Here is a 19,195-nt window from a genome sequence, read left to right as displayed (position 1 = left end):
AGGATGCGAACCGTGGAGAGGAGCCGATCTCTGCCAAATCAAACTTAAACCCCTCTGTTTCCTCCTGTTCGAGGTTCTTCTTCGATGTTCGAACGTTATCGATTTCGTTGAGTGGTCAGCTCAGAGAACCCGGTCGCACCAAGGTGTGCGAACGTGAGCTTCGTTTGGGAAATGAGGACTTTAAGTGCGCGTTGCAACCTGGAATTACGGGGCTGTGTGTACACGAGAGGGTGTAAAAGGGTGGCCTTCTCCAACCGGGATAGATTGGAAATTTAACGCGTTTACCACCTTTAACGTGCGATAAATTGAAACTTTTAAATGTAATTTAACATGGTGATGCACTGTCGTTTTTTATTTTTAATAAAAATTATTCTGCATTTTTGACAAATATCGTGTATTCATTTGTTGAAATTTTAATTTTTTGACGTAATTATAAGTGGTTACTATAATTAGTAGGCACTAGCGGTTACTAGTCACTATAATTACTGTTTTATTAGGCGAGTGTAGTATTTTTTACTAGAACTTTTATTAGAAAGGAAATTTTTGATAACACAGGGATCTAAGGATATCAGGATGGTGGAAGTTTGGTGGTGAGAGATTTTGGGGATCTGCAATTTTGGGATTTAGAGGTTTAGAATTTTGGGTTTTGCAGATTTAGGGATTTGGAGACTTGGAGATTTGGAGATTTGGAATTTTGGGATTTGGAGATTTGGAATTTTGGGATTTTGGGATTTGGAAATTTGGGGATTTGGAGATTTGGAATTTGGAAATTTTGGAAATTGGAAATTTGGAATTTGGAAATTTCGGGATTTGGAAATTTGGAATTTGGAAATTTTGGGATTTGGAGATTTGGAATTTGGAAATTTTGGCATTTGGAAATTTGGAATTTGGAAATTTTGGGATTTGGAAATTTGGAATTTGGAAATTTGGAATTTGGATATTTGGAATTTCGAAATTTGGAATTTGGAAATTTGGAATTTGGAAATTTGGAATTTGGAAATTTGGAATTTGGAAATTTGGAATTTGGAAATTTCGGGATTTGGAAATTTGGAATTTGGAAATTTTGGGATTTGGAAATTTGGGATTTGGAAATTTGGAATTTGGAAATTTTGGGATTTGGAAATTTGGAATTTGGAAATTTTGGGATTTGGAAATTTGGAATTTGGAAATTTGGAATTTGGAAATTTTGGGATTTGGAAATTTGGAATTTGGAAATTTTGGGATTTGGAAATTTGGAATTTGGAAATTTTGGGATTTGGAAATTTGGAATTTGGAAATTTGGAATTTGGAAATTTTGGGATTTGGAAATTTGGAATTTGGAAATTTGGGGATTTGGAAATTTGGAATTTGGAAATTTTGGGATTTGGAAATTTGGAATTTGCAAATTTTGGGATTTGAAGATTTGGAATTTTGGGATTTGGAAATTTAGAATTAGAAAATTTTAGCATTTGAAAATTCGGTAGTACCCCAGTCCTTGAAACCTCAAATACTCAAATACAAAATTGAAAATCGCCACATACATAAAATAGTTAAACATCGCAGAAGAATTTCTTTCACGATAACCCCTGAAAAGCGTGTAATCGTAAGACGCCCTATTGGCAGCAATGAAAGGCACTCGTGAAAATTCGTCCTGCGGAAGAACGCAAAATGGAAGCATCCAGGTAAAAAGGAAAAATGGCTGATTGCCAAGGACAATAGGGAATTGGCAGCGGTCGAGGTGCGACTCGTGTCCGGTTCAACCCTTATTCCGGTGCACCCTCTAACCTTAATAATAGCCGGCACCGGTGAGGGATGGAAAAGGGGTTTGTGTATCCTCGAGGGACGTGTCAGGGTCTCGAACTGTGTATAGATTAATGAACAGATAACGCTCTTACTATGCGGCTACCCCTAAGACAATGAACCGGCCAATCTGCGATCTTTTTCGAAGAGCCCACAGCAATTTGGATTCCGTTTTATAAACCACGCTCTAACGCAGTGATACCATCGATCAATTCAGAATGATTTTTTCCTTGACAATGGTACATTGGTTTATTGAAACATTGATAGAGGAACTGTTTTTCAAAGGGGATGTTTTCTTTTGACGGGGTTGTTTTGGGGATCTTGATTAACGAATGGAAGTTCAAGAGTTTTTTGTTATATTCTTTTGTTAGTAACATGTGAGGGGTGATGCGTGGTGCTTATGTGGTGATGTGTGGAGGAAGTTGGGGAGTGTAGAAGGGGTGTACTCTTGGATCCGAGGAAGATATTTTTGAAACCGTACAATTGTTTGAATTTTAGGAATTTTAGGAATTACTTGAGAGAAAATTTGTAGGACTCAGAAAATTTATTTACAAGATTGTAACTGTGGTTCTCAAATCCATATATCTCAAATTCCTGTATCTCTATATTCTCTAATTTCTAGCTTGCAAACTTCTATTCCCTCAAATACTTATGTACGTGCCCGAATTCCTAGGTTCCAAATTTCTAGACCCCCAAATTCCCAAATCCTCAAATTTCCAAGGTTTCGAATTTCCAAGGGCCTAAATTTCCAAGGTCCCAAATTTCCAAATTCCCAAATTTCCAAGGGCCCAAATTTCCAAAGTCCTAAATTTCCAAGTCCTCAAATTTCTAAGCTCCCAAATTTCCAAGCTCCCAAATTCCTATATCCCCAATTTCCAACGTCCCGAATTACTACACCCCCAAATTTTCAAGGGCCCAAATTTCCAAGCTCCCAAATTCCTATATCCCGAATTTCCAACGTCCCGAATTACTACACCCCCAAATTTCCAAGGACCCAAATTTCGAAGGTCCCAAATTCCCAAATCCCCAAATTTCTAAGCTCCCGAATTTCCAACGTCCCGAATTACTACACCCCCAAATTTCCAAGGGCCCAAATTTCCAAGGTCCCAAATTCCCAAATCCCCAAATTTCTAAGCTCCCAAATTTCCAAGGTCCCAAATTCCTATATCCCCAATTTCCAACGTCCCGAATTACTACACCCCCAAATTTCCAAGGACCCAAATTTCGAAGGTCCCAAATTCCCAAATCCCCAAATTTCTAAGCTCCCGAATTTTTAACGTCCCGAATTACTACACCCCCAAATTTCCAAGGTCCCAAATTCCCAAATCCCCAAATTTCTAAGCTCCCAAATTTCCAAGCTCCCAAATTCCTATATCCCGAATTTCCAACGTCCCGAATTACTACACCCCAAATTTCCATGCGCCCAAATTTCCAAGATCCCAAATTCCTACATCCCCAATTTCCAACGTCCCAAAATTCCTAGGTTCCAAATTTCTAAACCCTCGACTCCCTATATTCCCAAATTTCTCTCCACCCCAACTCCCTATATCCTCAACTTTCTATGTCCCCAAAATCTCTGTACCCACAATGTCCCCAAATTCAAAAAGTGTCTAAATAGTTGTTTGGAAGCGAGGTTCGGGATAAAGCACCCCTTGATCGAAAGTAAGTTTATGAATAAAGTGTGTGGAATTCACTTACCGGTCAGAAGGAACAGCAGCACGGTCGAATCCATCCCCAAAGCCGAAATTCGCCGGGTCGTAATCAATTCAACGCATTCTCGCAACATTCCTGTAACAAGAAACGAACTGGTCAGAGGTCGAAGCAAGAAACGCGGGTCAAAGGTTGGCAACACCCGAGAACCTTGCTATTTCCCGGTGACAAATTCCATTAGCAACGATACGAATAAGTGGGCGTTGAATCAGTAACGCGTTTACAACGCCACTAACAGCTAATCGACGGGGGATGATTAATTAAACGCTCCGACACTTTATAGAAATTCCTGTACGTTTCGTGATGAAATTGGTTCTTTTTTTGTTTGATTTCTGGAGAAAATTTATTATTATTTTTTGTAGTAAATTTAAAGTGGAATATTGTGATGATTAATGACATAATTGTAATTTATATCCGAATCAATGATCAAAGAAATTGAAGCCCAAACAAAAGCAACAGCAACATGTCAGAATTAACAATGTTATTATTGATATCATGATTAATTGTTTATAACAATTTATATCTACATATCTTTTAATAGCGATTTACTTAATTTTTGTTATAATTAATGTATATATTTTATTAGTCATCATTTCAGACGACTTACAAATGGATCAATAAATATTTATCGATTAGATGTTCGATCAATAATCAATTCTATTAATACATGATAGACTTTATACATTGAGACTGTTTATTTATATAATTTTTATTTAGTTAAACTACCTATATATATTTTCTATTTATTCATGTTCATACATGAAAATGAATATTGAATTGTAATAATGAGTAGATAATGAATCGTGCGAGAAATTATGCAATGAAGGTTACGTTAATAATGTTGCACACCCCTTAATCACGCGGCAACTTGATAACCACCAAATAAAAATAACCGTCGAATTTTTCGCGTTCATTGTTTAACCTCTTTTTGTCCCAGCAATGATGAATGGTTAACAGGGTTTTATTTAATAAATTCAAGCGAACGTCCGTCACGCTTATTAGCGTTTAACTGACTTTACAGGGGTGTTAACAGGCATAGAGAATCACACCGAATTAGCATACTACCCCTACATCTGTTGACCATTAATCAATTAGCGTGATTTCGTGCGCGCACACCCTCTCGCCAGCGTACAACTGTTAGAAACCAGTAGAATATATCCCTGGTGTAAAATTCTCGTTAAATGAACTCCCGTGTGAAAATGATTATTGCGAAACACGCAGACCACAGAGGAAATAAACTTTAATAACACGGTAGAACATGAATTCTATGCTGTTTATAGCGTGATTCTCTACGTTTGCGTTCAAGCTATCATCGTTTGCGTTCAAAGTATCCTTTTCGAGGTATCGTCTGTGCACGATAGAAAAATTAACCCTGCTTTCAAATTTAGTAGAGCGATATCCCTAATGGGCCAAAATAATAGTACATTTTGCAAAAATGAAATAATTGAAATGAAATAATTTTACAAAAATGAAAGGAACAATATAAAATGACAAGCTCGATGTTCAAACTGTTTTTCGTACAATTAATTCAAATTTTATAGAAAGACAGTACTTTTATGAAAGAAAAAAAATACAATTTTATAGAAAGTTGTATATTAATCAATTTTTAGAAACAAAACTAAAGTGATGGTTAATAAATGTTTTCTAGCAAATCATCTGGAAAATGTTATTTTGAAGACATTTTATTCTGAGCGTCACATAACCTCACTTTTACAGATGTTTCTGACGTAGCGATTATTTAGAAGAATATTCGTATTTCATCTGTAGGTGATCTTGTAATATGTCCTTTATAAGAGTTCTTTGTAAGTTTATAAAAAATGTACTTAGATAAAATACATATATTTCAATTCAATGTTTGGCGACTTATTTATGAATCTAGTAGGGGAATAAACAAAAGTTAATATATATTTGTTGATTAGAAATTAACAAAATATAGCGTTGCTAATAATAAATCAACAAAACTTGTATATGTTACTGACTTTAAATATGTGAATTTCCATATGTATTATTGATTACTAATTAACAAAATAATCCAAGGAAACCTAACAAAATACATACTGTACATACAGTATTTCAGTTATTGCTTATGAACGAAAAATGCAACTAAACTTTACAGATTTAAAAAAATGTATAGAAGTGTCCCTAACTAAAAATGCATAAATTAATAATATTATCAGCGTATCATTAATATATAATATTATTAACTGTAGACATAACGTTAGATTTTAGGAAGTTTTATAATATTGAAGGTTTAACGTAGCAGTAATGAAAGACCAAGAACCATCACTCGTTCGTTTTAACATTTGGTAGGCACATTGAGGCCAGGGTTGACGTATTTCTTTTCTTCGGTACATGTAATTTGAAAAGTCGAGGCGATCCTTGGGTTTATTACTGTTACGGTAATTTGTAAGTCGAGGGTCGGAAAGTCAACGGTTTCGGGCCGGATGACCGCCGCAGGGGAAAGTGAGAATTTCCGATTTCGGGAAACGTCACTTTTCCCACCCCGTGTTTTTTGCTCCCTTCTCAGAGTGCTGATACTTTGTAAAAAGGAAATGCGAGAGAGTCTACGCTTAGAATTTATCATTGAATCATTAAACCTCCTCCGTATCGCTGTTCGTTAAAATTGTACTCAACCTTTAATTGATTTCCTGCCCTTAAACCGGAATAGTCAACATAACACACCATCAGTACAATATAATTTACATAATTTGCCAATAAAAAATGAAAACGATGGTCAGTTACACGCATGCACAAAAAAAAATAAAAGAAAGAACATCGTGGTCCACATGTTTGCAGGATAATTTTTATTTGTATCTCGTGGTGATCGCGAACCGGAAACGGATGTCCGCGTGGTGAAAAATGACCACCGTCGTGCTTCCGGTCTCCAGCATCCTACAAAACACCAGCACCGACTACTTTTCCTGACTATCCAGCGTAATGTGCTTTCGGTGCTGGCCACCCTCGCGTTTCATCCCCTATTCACCGGCCCTCCGTTAACCCCTGCGCGACCATAACTCGGTCGTCGGTCCTCTGGGACTCCGTTCAGTTTACTGTGCGTGATCTTTCAGAATTTAGATCGGAATTTTTGTTACCGTGAATCTCGCCAACCCCTCTGAGGGGATGCAAAAATTCCGAGGGTCTGTTCTCTGTTTTCTGCTCGATGGGAAATATTGTTTCAGGTATTGTCACGTTCTTTTAGGAATTTAAATATTTATTACTTTTTTTTAGGAACTTTTTTTGAAGGAGTTTTTGTAGAAATATTTAGCAGAATAATCACAAGACTTCTAAGACTCTATTTATATTTTTTTGATTGATTAAATAGTTTCTTCTTTATTTCTGAAGAATTAAAATTTGTATGTAAAACCTTTTGTATGTAAAGGTTTATGTAAGTATTTTATGTTATTTTATGTATTTCAACTGTGTTTTTATTTTACTCTCGGTATTTTACTTTCAGTAAAAATTATTTTCTGTAAGAATTGTTTTAATTATTTAAATTGCGCATGAAATTATTTGGAGAAACCTCGTATTTTTACAATTTACATTTTTATTACGCAGGTCCTTTTCGTTTTTATTACTTGACCAACGTAAACTTACGTCAACGTGAATTTAAATAAAAGCAAACTTCACGAGGAATATGTGTAATTTTAATAAAAATAAACTTCACGAGGATTAACCTTGCAACGTAAATATTAAATGAAACATCGTAGCTTCATTAACCCACACATTAAAGATTACCATTTCCATATTTCCACAAGCATTTCATAAAATGTTTACGTCTACCTACAAAAAGAAAGCTCTTCGTTTCAACAACCAGTGTTTTTCAACAACATCCATTGTCACCGTAATTGTCATCATATTTTAATACGCCCTAAGAAAAGAATATTTTAATTGAAATTCCAGAAACGTAGAAATACAACCCCTATACCTTCGAGAATGAATTTCGTTTTCTTCTCATTCCCACGGTCACATTCGTCGCATTCTATACATACACACCTGCTTCCCCCGACAGCATGAAATATTAAGATAAATTGTATTACGTTGGCCGAGGAGCGTCCTGAAAAATTACGCGTCACTCGTTCAGAAATAAATGAATATCTTACCCGCAAGACCATCAATCTTATCGTTTATCGACCGGTTTATACTTGTATCCACGTTCACGCTAATATACGTTTCAATTCGAAAACCTAAGCTCAAACATTTCGTTATTTCATTCCTTTATTTCGTTGCTGTTTCACGGAATTTCTTACGCTCCCACGCTAAGGGTAGTTTTGGCGTAATAATTTATTTTCTTGAATAAGTTTGGGTGTAATTTTTAATTTGTGTTGATACAGGTTTTTGTATTTTCAAATTTCAAGGCTCATGTATTTCCATGTTCTATTTGCAAGTTAGGTTTTCGTGACAAATATATAATAATTTATTTTCTTTAACTAGTTTATTGACTGGGGTAATTTTTAATTTGTGTTGATACAGGTTTTTGTATTTTCGAAGATATATTTCAAGTTTCAAGGCTTATGTATTTGCATGTTCTATTTGCAAGTTAGGTTTTTGTGACTAATATATAATAATTTATTTTCTTTAACTAGTTTATTGACTGGGGTAATTTTTAATTTGTGTTGATACAGGTTTTTATACTTCCAAATTTCAAGGCTCATGTATTTCCATGTTCTATTTGCAAGTTAGGTTTTGTGACAAATATATAATAATTTATTTTCTTTAACTAGTTTATTGACTGGGGTAATTTTTAATTTGTGTTGATACAGGTTTTTGTATTTTCGAAGATATATATTTTCAAGTTTCAGGGTTTATGTACTTCCATGTTCTATTGCAAGTTAGGCTTTTGTGACTAGTGCATAATAATTTATTTTCTTTAACTAGTTTATTGACTGGGGTAATTTTTAATTTGTGTTGAAACAGGTTTTTATATTTTCAAATTTCAAGGCTCATGTATTTCCATGTTCTATTTGCAAGTTAGATTTTTGTGACTAATATATAATAATTAATTTTCTTTAACTAGTTTATTGACTGGGGTAATTTTTAATTTATATTGATACAGGTTTTTGTATTCTCAAAGATATATATTTTCAAATTTCAAGGCTCATATATTTCCATGTTCTACTTGCAATTTAGGTATTTCAGTATGTCACTGCAAGACTTACGTATTGAAATTCTTATAATTTAGAGCTAACCTGGGGATGTACTTTACTGTGTACATATTTGCAAGTTACACCTGCAGTTACTATACTTACCTCTTATGAATAACAGTACAAAAACATTTCGAATCGTATGAACCCTTTGCACTCGAAGGTAATTTGACTGTTTACAAACAGCAACTTTAAAACTTAGTTAAAAAGTTAAATGAATTTTCTTGAGGTTATTATTTATTTACTAATAATTTCCACTATTGTTTGTTTCACTGTGTTTATACATCACACGTGTCATGTTATAGAATCGGTTAAAAAATGCTTATTTAAAATTATTGTATTAAATATAATGGTGACTGTCACCTGTCGCAAGGGGTTAAACTAAATAGCAAGTATCATCTTCTGTAGAGCTAATTTCCAAACGTGGACCAAAAGCGTCCTCCCAAAATGAACATATTTTCAAGAGACGTAACCTAGTAAAACCCAGACGTAGAAACTATTATTCAAGGAGTAAATAAATGAATAAATGAAATGATTGAATTTGCTATGTCGGAAGCCACCCCTCCGCATAATGCAGTAGCTGTCGCCTATTGGCCGTCTAATACCGTTGAGTATAAAAACAAAGAGCCTGAAAGGGGCCATTTCGATGAATCGAATTCAGGGAATTCTTCATCCGCTTTTTCATCCCCTTGAAAAGGGGAGCGTAACGAACACGCCGTAGAAGAAGATAAGAGAGCAGGGATCGCGGTGAACAGCGTAAAAATCATGATTTCTGCGGCGTTACCAGGCCACAAGCCGGTGACTTCTTTCGCCGCGTATTCGAGCAAAAAGCTTTGAGAGCAGTCGAGTCGACCATGAGATGCGAGCAAAAGCATCAAACGGTCGGGGCCAAAGTGACAGACTGGGAGAGCTTGAAAAACCTTTTTTTCCTCGTCGCATGATCGAACGTGAAAAAACATATATATATATATATATACGTATATCTGTTCGTTGAAACGTGTCTATGGTTACTCACCGTGCATCCCTATTCCCGACGAATAATGCATTCATGCGATACGAAAAAAAAACGCTTGATCCCGAACCGTTTTGCGTAATGTTCAACGTTCACGACGAGACCTTTAATAATTCTATTCTCCGTCTCTCTTCTTCCACCGAGCTTCGCCCCATCGTTTACGCGTAACTGCCGTGTTCCCAGGGTTTCATGGAATATTTTCGAAACGTCTGCGAACGAGATTCGACGACTAAGCGCGCGTTTTTAATGCCCACGCCGATGTTTACGAGCTACGGAACATAATGGGTTTTAGTCTTTCGCGCAGATTTTGTGTATTTTGCGGAGCTTTGGTCTTTCTGGGGACTGCCTGTGTTCAGATTTATAGCGTATGTTACTCTGGAGCTATAATGTGCATTAAGCTTTATATGGTATGTGGTGTTTGTTACTCCGAAGTTTGTATTGGAAAGTTCATGCCGATTTTGAGACGCAATTGAAACGCAGCTCATTTAAATTTGGTATACATTTATTAAATTATATAGGTGGTATAACCTTTCTCTATCTTTCATGCAACTTGAGAATTCCTTCCAGTCTCAGGTTCTTCGACGAAAAATTTGTCTAAATAAATTTTCATGCCGCCACCGAAAATCGGCACGAACTTTCCGGACAACTCAATATCTTGCTGCGGAGCATTTAAGTATCAGCTTCAATTTAATATCAGATGGTATAGATTTTTCATAGAGAATTATAATTTTTATGCTCACATTAATAAGCACACTTTATTTCTTTCATTCTTCTAAAGTTTGATTGACATAAAAAATGTATATGTATACTATTTTTATTTTGCATTGGCGGAATATTTTACTGCTTCATAGTCCTTGTCTATTTAAATTATTGTTGGACTTAGACTTAACCTATAAATTGAAGTGTACTAGAAATTGGAGTAAGATTTGTCCTAATTGGAGCGCCGTATGTAGACAATATCGTGTGGGTACCTCACATGTGGAACGCTATTGTACAAGTGGCTAATTGCTTATAAAAATGTCATGAGATGATTTCTCAGTAATTATCAACGAGATAAAAGCACGAAGCTTGAACAGTTAAAATGACCCTCAGACTGATTTTTGTTGAAGAAAAATTAATTTCGTAAGGTTAACCCCTTGCGTTATAATGTGTCCTCAGGTGCGTCAGTCAGAACTATCTACTTGCAATATTAAACCAGAGAAAAGTAATTAAAATATTATGGCAATTTTATATACAGTAATTCTCGACTTTACAAAGTATAATTGAACTCAAACTCCAAACTAAAACCTAACCTAAAAATTAGGGTAAGTTTTGTCGAAGTCGAAGCGTCAGTGCGTCAGTGCGTCAGTGTCAGTGCGTTAGTGTGTCAGTGCGTCAGTGCGTCAGTACGTCAGTGCGTCAGTGCGTCAGTGCGTCAGTGCGTCAGTGCGTCAGTGCGTTAGTGCGTCAGTGCGTCAGTGCGTCAGTGCGTCAGTGCGTTATTGTGTCAGTGCGTCAGTGCGTCAGTGCGTCAGTGCATCAGTGCGTTAGTGTGTCAGTGCGTCAGTGCGTCAGTGCGTTAGTGTGTCAATGCGTCAGTGCGTCAGTGCGTTAGTGTGTCAGTGCGTCAGTGCGTCAGTGCGTCAGTGCGTCAGTGCGTTAGTGTGTCAGTGCGTCAGTGCGTCAGTGCGTCAGTGCGTCAGTGCGTCAGTGTGTCAGTGCGTCAGTGCGTCAGTGCGTCAGTGCGCCACATGTGTATACAGTGAAACAAGAGGTTAATTATAAAAATATGTAAAAATGATTTAACAAGTAATTACGAAAGAATAGAAAGTCCGAAGGCAAAGGTGACCGATTCGATCGTCTTGCGATTTCGCAAGAACCGTTTATTTCAGATTATTCTGGCACGGGTCTATCGGGGTTGAAACTTCTTTGGTATTCAACAGGTGAGCCCAGACGTACGGATAAGCGATTTAGACGTATCCTTCGTCGGACAAAAGGCGGAGTCGAGTTTCTGCGAAGCTGATCGATCGATCCTAGCGTAGCTGGCCTACGGACTTGTTCCAGTGCCAACGAATTCAATATCGTAATTTTCTGCCAAAGTAGATTTTCCACCGATTAAACCGACCACCTCCCACTTCCTTTGGAAACGATCGCAAATCCTTTCGATATTCGCCGCAATAACGGTTTCCATTACTAGCTACGAGATCCTTAAGTGATCCGCGCTGAAACGCGACATGTGATTTATTCTTTCGATATTTTTAAGAAATCTTGGAGTATTATGGACGTAGTGTTTCGGAGGTGTTGCAAGGTGAACGAGGATTCTAAGGGAGATGGAATTTAGCGAGGTGGAAGTTGGGGAAAAGGAGATTAGTGCAACGGGAATCGGTATGGGAGATATCGGTATAGTGAGGGATTTGGTATACTGGAAATTGGGGTAATGGAGAATTCGACAAGATGAAAATCGGTATGAGAGAAATCGGCGCAGTGAGGGATTCGGCATATTGGAAATTGGGGTAATGGAGAATTCGACGCGATAGAAATCGGTGCGATGGAAATTGACTCGAAAGAAAACTCGGCGCGATGGAAATCGGCGCAACGGAGAGTTCGACGCGATAGAAATCGGCATGATGGAAATTGGCGCGAAAGAAAATTTGGCGCAATGGAAGGCGGCGCAATAGAAAATTCGGCGCGATAGAAATCGGCGCGATGGAAATCGGCGCAATGAAGAATTCGGTGCGATAGAAATCGACGCGATGGAATTCGGTGCGATGAAAATCGGCGCGATGGAATTCGGCGCGATGGAAATTGACGCGAAAGAAAACTCGGTGCGATGGAAATCGGCGCAATGGAGAGTTCGACGCGATAGAAATCGGCATGATGGAAATTGGCGCGAAAGAAAATTTGGCGCATTGGAAGGCGGCGCAATAGAGAATTCGGCGCGATAGAAATCGGTGCGATGGAAATCGACGCGATGAAATTCGGTGCGATGGAAATCGGCGCGATGGAAATTGACGCGAAAGAAAACTCGGCGCGATGAAAATCGGCGCAATGGAAATTGACGCGAAAGGAAACTCGGCGCGATGGAAATCGGCGCAATGGAGAATTCGACGCGATAGAAATCGGCATGATGGAAATTGGCGCGAAAGAAAATTTGGCGCAATGGAAGGCGGCGCAATAGAGAATTCGGCGCGATAGAAATCGGCGCGATGGAAATCGGCGCAATGGAAATTGACGCAAAAGAAAACTCGGCGCGATGGAAATCGGCGCGATGGAAATCGGCGCAACAGAAATTGGCGCAATAAGGAATTCGGCATATTGGAAATCGGCGTACGGAAAATTCGACGCAATAGAAATCGGCATGATGAAAACCGACGCGAAAGAAAACTCGACACAATGGAAATCAACGCAATGGAAATTGGCGTAGAATAGAATTCGGCACGATAGAAATCGGCTCAATGGAAATTGTCTCGTTAGAGAATTCGACGCGATAGAAATCGGCACAATAAGAAATACTAAACCATAGAAATCAACAAAATAGAAAATTCGACGATAGAAAACAGTATACTGAAAATTGACGCGGAAGAAAACTCAACAACAATGGCAAAGTAAATTAACAACAAATTATCGCAAGGTAAATTGACAAGAAATTATCGCAAGATAAAAACTAATAATACACTTTTGAACACGAACAAATTATTTAATAAAGAACACAAACAACAAACATTTTAACTTAAAGATTAACCATTTAAGCAGAAATTACTTTTTCATTAAGTCAAACATATCACGAACGCTTACATTTTCATAACGACAAAATGGAAGTACAATATTCAATTAATTGACAAGAAATTATCGCAAGGTAAATTGACAAGAAATTATCGCAAGATAAAAACTAATAATACACTTTTGAACACGAACAAATTATTTAATAAAGAACACAAACAACAAACATTTTAACTTAAAGATTAACCATTTAAGCAGAAATTGCTTTTTCATTAAATCAAACATATCACGAACGCTTACATTTTCATAACGACAAAATGGAAGTACAATATTCAATTAATTGACAAGAAATTATCGCAAGGTAAATTGACAAGAAATCATCTTAAGGTAAATTGACAAGAAATCATCTTAAGGTAAATTGACAAGAAATCATCTTAAGGTAAATTGACAAGAAATCATCTTAAGGTAAATTGACAAGAAATCATCTCAAGGTAAATTGATTGGTTACGTCCGACAGATCGTAGCAAAAGGGGTTAAGCAAAGCACTAAAGTGTTTAAATACCGTTGATCGCATATTTCGTATTAAAGAAACAAGCAAGTGGAAACGTCCATGGAGCTCAGCGAGGAAACTTGTCTAAATGCAAACACAATAAGCTCCCGGCAGTAGTCTACGTAACATTCCGTAAACAACCTGTAACGCTGCTGCTGGGCTATTATGAAATCCAATAACGCAACTTAAGACATCGTTATACGGCAGCGAGTAAAGCAACCGCTTCACGGCTTCGTTACACTTCGCCTGAAATCATGCTCTTCGAAAGTCGGAAGAATAACTCTTCTTTTAGAGGCGGCCATTTTGTTGCGGGGACTTCGATGCTTGGGAGATGGGTGCGCTAGATGTGAAGATATTCTTAAATATCGCGTTATTTTTTTTTTGTGAAGAATAATATTTGTTAATTTTTTATGTGTGATTTATTTTGTGTTCTGAAGGTTATTTAAATAGGTGGAACTTTTTTATAATTTATATTTTGGGTAACTGTTTGTTATTGTCTGGTTATGAATTCTTTTACTGTTGGTTTGTTGTGTATTCTTTTTTTATTACTTTGTTGTGTATTCTTTTATTATTATTTTGCTGTATATTCTTCTATTGTTACTTTGTTGTGTATTCTTTTATTATTATTCTGTTGTATATTCTTCTATTGTTACTTTGTTCTATATTCTTTCATTATGATTTTATTGTACATTCTTCTATTATTACTTTGTTCTATATTCTTTCATTATGATTTTATTGTACATTCTTCCATTATTACTTTGTTGTACATTCTTTTATTATTATTCGTCTGTACATTTCAATATTATTATGAAGTTATGTATTTCATGACACAATTACGTGTATAACAATTTATTACTGTATGTGCATTTTTAATTAAGATTGATTATACAGAATGCCACACTTGTCGACTTGAATTGTTTTCATAACAGAATAATAGTGATTCAGAAATAACTTTCACAACAATAGAATGAAACTATTAAACTAATACTGTAACAAATAATTCATTCTCTTTTTCAGTTTGACAATTGAAATTAATAATTACTGAACAATTTATATTAACAAGTATTTGTATTATGTATTATTAAAATATTATTAAAATAACTCACAAAATAGATTCATTATAATACGTTCATTATACTGTTTGCAACGTTTATACATTTATTTATGTACAATATTCACGAATCTTTGCGGATCTTCATTTAAAAATTATAAATGTATATATTCTTCTTTACTGACGTTTATGTTTCATCGATCTAGAAGTTGTAAAGAGAGGGTAAATTAAATTTGCAAGAGCAAGAATAGAATTTGTTGGTAATTTGTAATAGTGAGGGAATGGAAGATTAAATAAGAGTAGGTTACAACGAAACAGATAAAGAGGACAAGGAAGATGGAAAAGAGGAAAGTGGAGGAGCTCGTTAAACTGATCGAAGCGACACTCCGTTCCACTCTTCAACCCTTGTCGTCTGTCACGATACACGGAGTCGTCGGTCGCTAAATTGGAAAGAGGCGAACACCGAAAAAAACTCGATCTGCACGACGAGGACACTCGTGGCAGCTGATAAGGCACGGCTATTCAATTAGCGTCAACGGAAACTACCCTGATCGATAAAATTCTTACTAACGCTTACTGTGAACGTTAATTCCTTACCCAATCTAAGCATTAATACAAATTTGAAATATTAAGCACTAATTTTTTATAATTAGCTTCTTGCTTCGACTTTTACAATATTTATCATTTTTAATAAATATTCTTGCGACGTTTGCAATTTTTTGATGCAGTTTTTATATAGTTACAATTTTAGATTACGATTCTGGAATTAATTTCATTTTTTTAGCTTTGAATTATTTTACATTCTTAAGTCAAGCAATATTTACAATTTTTGCAATATTTTTGCGATGTGTTTCAATTTTTGCAATATTTATAATTCTACATCATAAGTTTTGTGATGGCTGTAATTTTATCTTGGAATTTTTGCAATATTTATAATTTTGTTAGACAGTTTTTAGAATGCGTATAACTCCACACGGTAATTTTTGCAATAAATTCAGCATCATAATTTTTGCTATAGTTCAATTTTACCTTGTAATTTTTATCATTTTTATAATTGCACAAGACTATTTTTGCAATATCTCCAATAACAATTGCCTCGCATGTATAATATATGATGGTAGAAAAAGAATTGTCAACGTGACCGATTAAAAGCAACAGTACCTAAGTGCCAATATTTCTTCATCTGCATTCAATAACAAAAAGCGATGTTATCTCATAGTATAATCTGTTGAATTCGTTAATAAAAGCATAATTTTACCACCCCAACTCATCAACAATTGATAATAATATAAATTATGTCCTCACAATTAGTAAAAGTTGCTTTAAACACAAACTACAGTGACTTAAAAAGAATTGTCAACAAGAACGATTGAAAACAGCAGTAAATATGGGTCAATTTTTCTTCAGCTTCGTTCAACAAGTAAAACGATATTATCTAATAGTATAATACATCGGATTTCGCAAGAAAGGCAAACTTTTGCATCGACAACTCATCAACTTGAGAGAATAACACCAATTATGTACTCACAGTTAGTAAAAGTTGCTTTAAACACAAAGTACAGTGACTTAAAAAGAATTGTCAACAAGAACGATTGAAAACAGCAGTAAATATGGGTCAATATTTCTTCATCTTCATTCAACAAGTAAAACGATATTATCTAATAGTATAATACATCGGATTTCGCAAGAAAGGCAAAATCTTGCATCGACAACTCATCAACTTGAGAGAATAACACCAATTATGTACTCACAATTAGTAAAAGTTGCTTTAAACACAAACTACAGTGACTTAAAAAGAATTGTCAACAAGAACGATTGAAAACAGCAGTAAATATGAGTCAATATTTCTTCAGCTTCATTCAACAAGTAAAACGATATTATCTAATAGTATAATACATCGGATTTCGCAAGAAAGGCAAAATCTTGCATCGACAACTCATCAACTTGAGAGAATAGCACCAATTATGTACTCACAATTAGTAAAAGTTGCTTTAAACACAAACTACAGTGACTTAAAAAGAATTGTCAACAAGAACGATTAAAAACAGCAGTAAATATGGGTCAATATTTCTTCATCTTCATTTAACAAGTAAAACGATATTATCTAATAGTATAATACATCGGATTTCGCAAGAAAGGCAAACTTTTGCATCGACAACTCATCAACTTGAAAGAATAACACCAATTATGTCCTCACAATTAGTAAAAGTTGCTTTAAACACAAAATACAGTGACTTAAAAAGAATTGTCAACACTTGCAATTGAAATCAACAGAACATCGAAGTCAATATTTCTCCAGTGCAAAAAACAGCAAAATTAACAGAATAACATATTTATTCAGTGCGTTTCTCGTTAGTAATATCGACAGATATGATCTGAGAATGAAAAGACATCGGATAAAGAATCGCGGATATAAGTTTGCCAGCAACATCTCGACGAGCATAAGGTCTCCAATCTCCGTTTCCTTTCGTTCTCAATTTCCAGCGCTTCGCCGGCATAATGAAGCCTCTTTGTCTCACGGGCTTGGCTGCGGAACGAGAAAAGAGGAATTTATTTTCTTCGGAGGCTCATCTTCGATTCAAGCGATTACCATAGCGGCCGAGAGGACACCGGGGAAACGAGCGAACCCGCCTTAACGAGAAGTCGACCGCCATGTAAATGTTCCTTTAAGAGGAACGAGAAGCTTCCTGACCGCGGAAAAATCGCACCTAACCGACGATGGATCTCTTGGTCGAATTGCTGCTCGAGGTGAAACGCTTCCGGTGAACGGTGCTAATTAAAGCCACTGGAAACGTCATCGTGGAAGGCCTTGATAGGGGAATAAAATTACCTGGGAGACAGTTAATTGTACTTTCTTTGGGCTGGGTTTTTGAGATGGGTTAGGTTAGGTTGGGTGCTTTGGAATTAGGTTTAGGTGGATTTTAGATGGGTTAGGTTAGGTTTAGATGGACTTTAGGTGGGTTAGGTTGGGTTTAGATGGAGTTTAGATGGGTTAGGTTAGGTTTAGATGGACTTTAGGTGGGTTAGGTTGGGTTTAGGTGGATTTTAGATGGGTTAGGTTAGGTTTAGACGGATTTTAGATGGGTTAGGTTAGGTTTAGATGAACTTTAGGTGGGTTAGGTTAGGTTTAGACGGATTTTAGATGGGTTAGGTTAGGTTTAGACGGATTTTAGATGGGTTAGGTTAGGTTTAGATGGACTTTAAGTGGGTTAGGTTGGGTTTAGATGGATTTTAGATGGGTTAGGTTAGGTTTAGACAGATTTTAGATGGGTTAGGTTAGGTTTAGACGGATTTTGGATGGGTTAGGTTAGGTTTAGATGGATTTTAGATGGGTTAGGTTAGGTTTAGATGGATTTTAGATGGGTTAGGTTAGGTTTAGGTGGATTTTAGATGGGTTAGGTTAGTTTTATATGGGTTTTAGTTTGGTTAGGTCATATTTAAATAGATTTGGACAGATTAGGTCAAATTTAAGTAGATTTAGATATGTTAGGTCAGGTTTAAATGGATTTGGATATGTTAGGTTAAGTTTAGGTAATCAAATTTTCAAATGTCCAACTTTCTAAATTTTCATATTGTCAAATACTCAAATCTCCAAATCTTTATATTTCCAAATCCCCATATCTCCGAATCCTCGCATTTCTAAAATCCCCATATCCCCTTAACCCCACATTTCCAAAATTCTCATATCTCCAAATACCCATATCTCCAAATCCCCATATCTTCAAGTCCCCATATCTCCAAATCCCCATATCTCCAAGTCCCCATATCTCCAAATCTCCATATCTCCAAATCTCCATATCTCCAAATCTCCATATCTCCAAATTCCCACATCTCTAAATCCCCATATCTTCAAGTCCCTATATCTCCAAATCCCCATATCTCCAAATCCCCAAATCCCCAAATCCCTAAATCCCCAAATCCCCAAATCTTCAAATCCTCAAATCCCCAAATCCTCAAATACTCAAATCCCCAAATCCCCAAATCCCCAAATCCCCAAATCCCCAAATCCCCAAATCCCCAAATCCCCAAATCCCCAAATCTTCAAATCCTCAAATCTCCAAATCCCCAAATCCTCAAATCCCCAAATCCTCAAATACTCAAATCCCCAAATCCCCAAATCCCGAAATCCTCCAAATCCCCAAGTCCCCAAATTCCCAAATCCCCAAATCCCTAAATCCTCCAAGTCCCCAAGTCCCCAAATTCCCAAATCTCCAAATCCTCAAACCCCCAAAATCCCTAAATCCCAAAACCCC

The 19,195-nt window shown here is 36.3% G+C and overlaps 1 protein-coding gene across 1 annotated transcript in view; it reads right to left on the bottom strand.

Annotated features, from left to right (window-relative positions):
• Dscam3 (Down syndrome cell adhesion molecule 3) overlaps positions 1 to 19,195 on the bottom strand; it is a 295,926-nt gene that overhangs the window by 145,316 nt on the left and 131,415 nt on the right. The window contains exon 3 of the mRNA XM_012286811.2: positions 3,478 to 3,567. Within this exon, the coding sequence (XP_012142201.2) occupies positions 3,478 to 3,565 (88 nt within the window). The 5' untranslated portion in view covers positions 3,566 to 3,567. The remainder of the gene's footprint in view (positions 1 to 3,477; positions 3,568 to 19,195) is intronic.

The sequence above is a fragment of the Megachile rotundata genome, chromosome 4 (assembly GCF_050947335.1).
Source record: "Megachile rotundata isolate GNS110a chromosome 4, iyMegRotu1, whole genome shotgun sequence".
Taxonomy (NCBI): Eukaryota; Metazoa; Arthropoda; class Insecta; order Hymenoptera; family Megachilidae; genus Megachile; species Megachile rotundata.
This window is presented reverse-complemented; position numbering and strand designations above follow the sequence as displayed.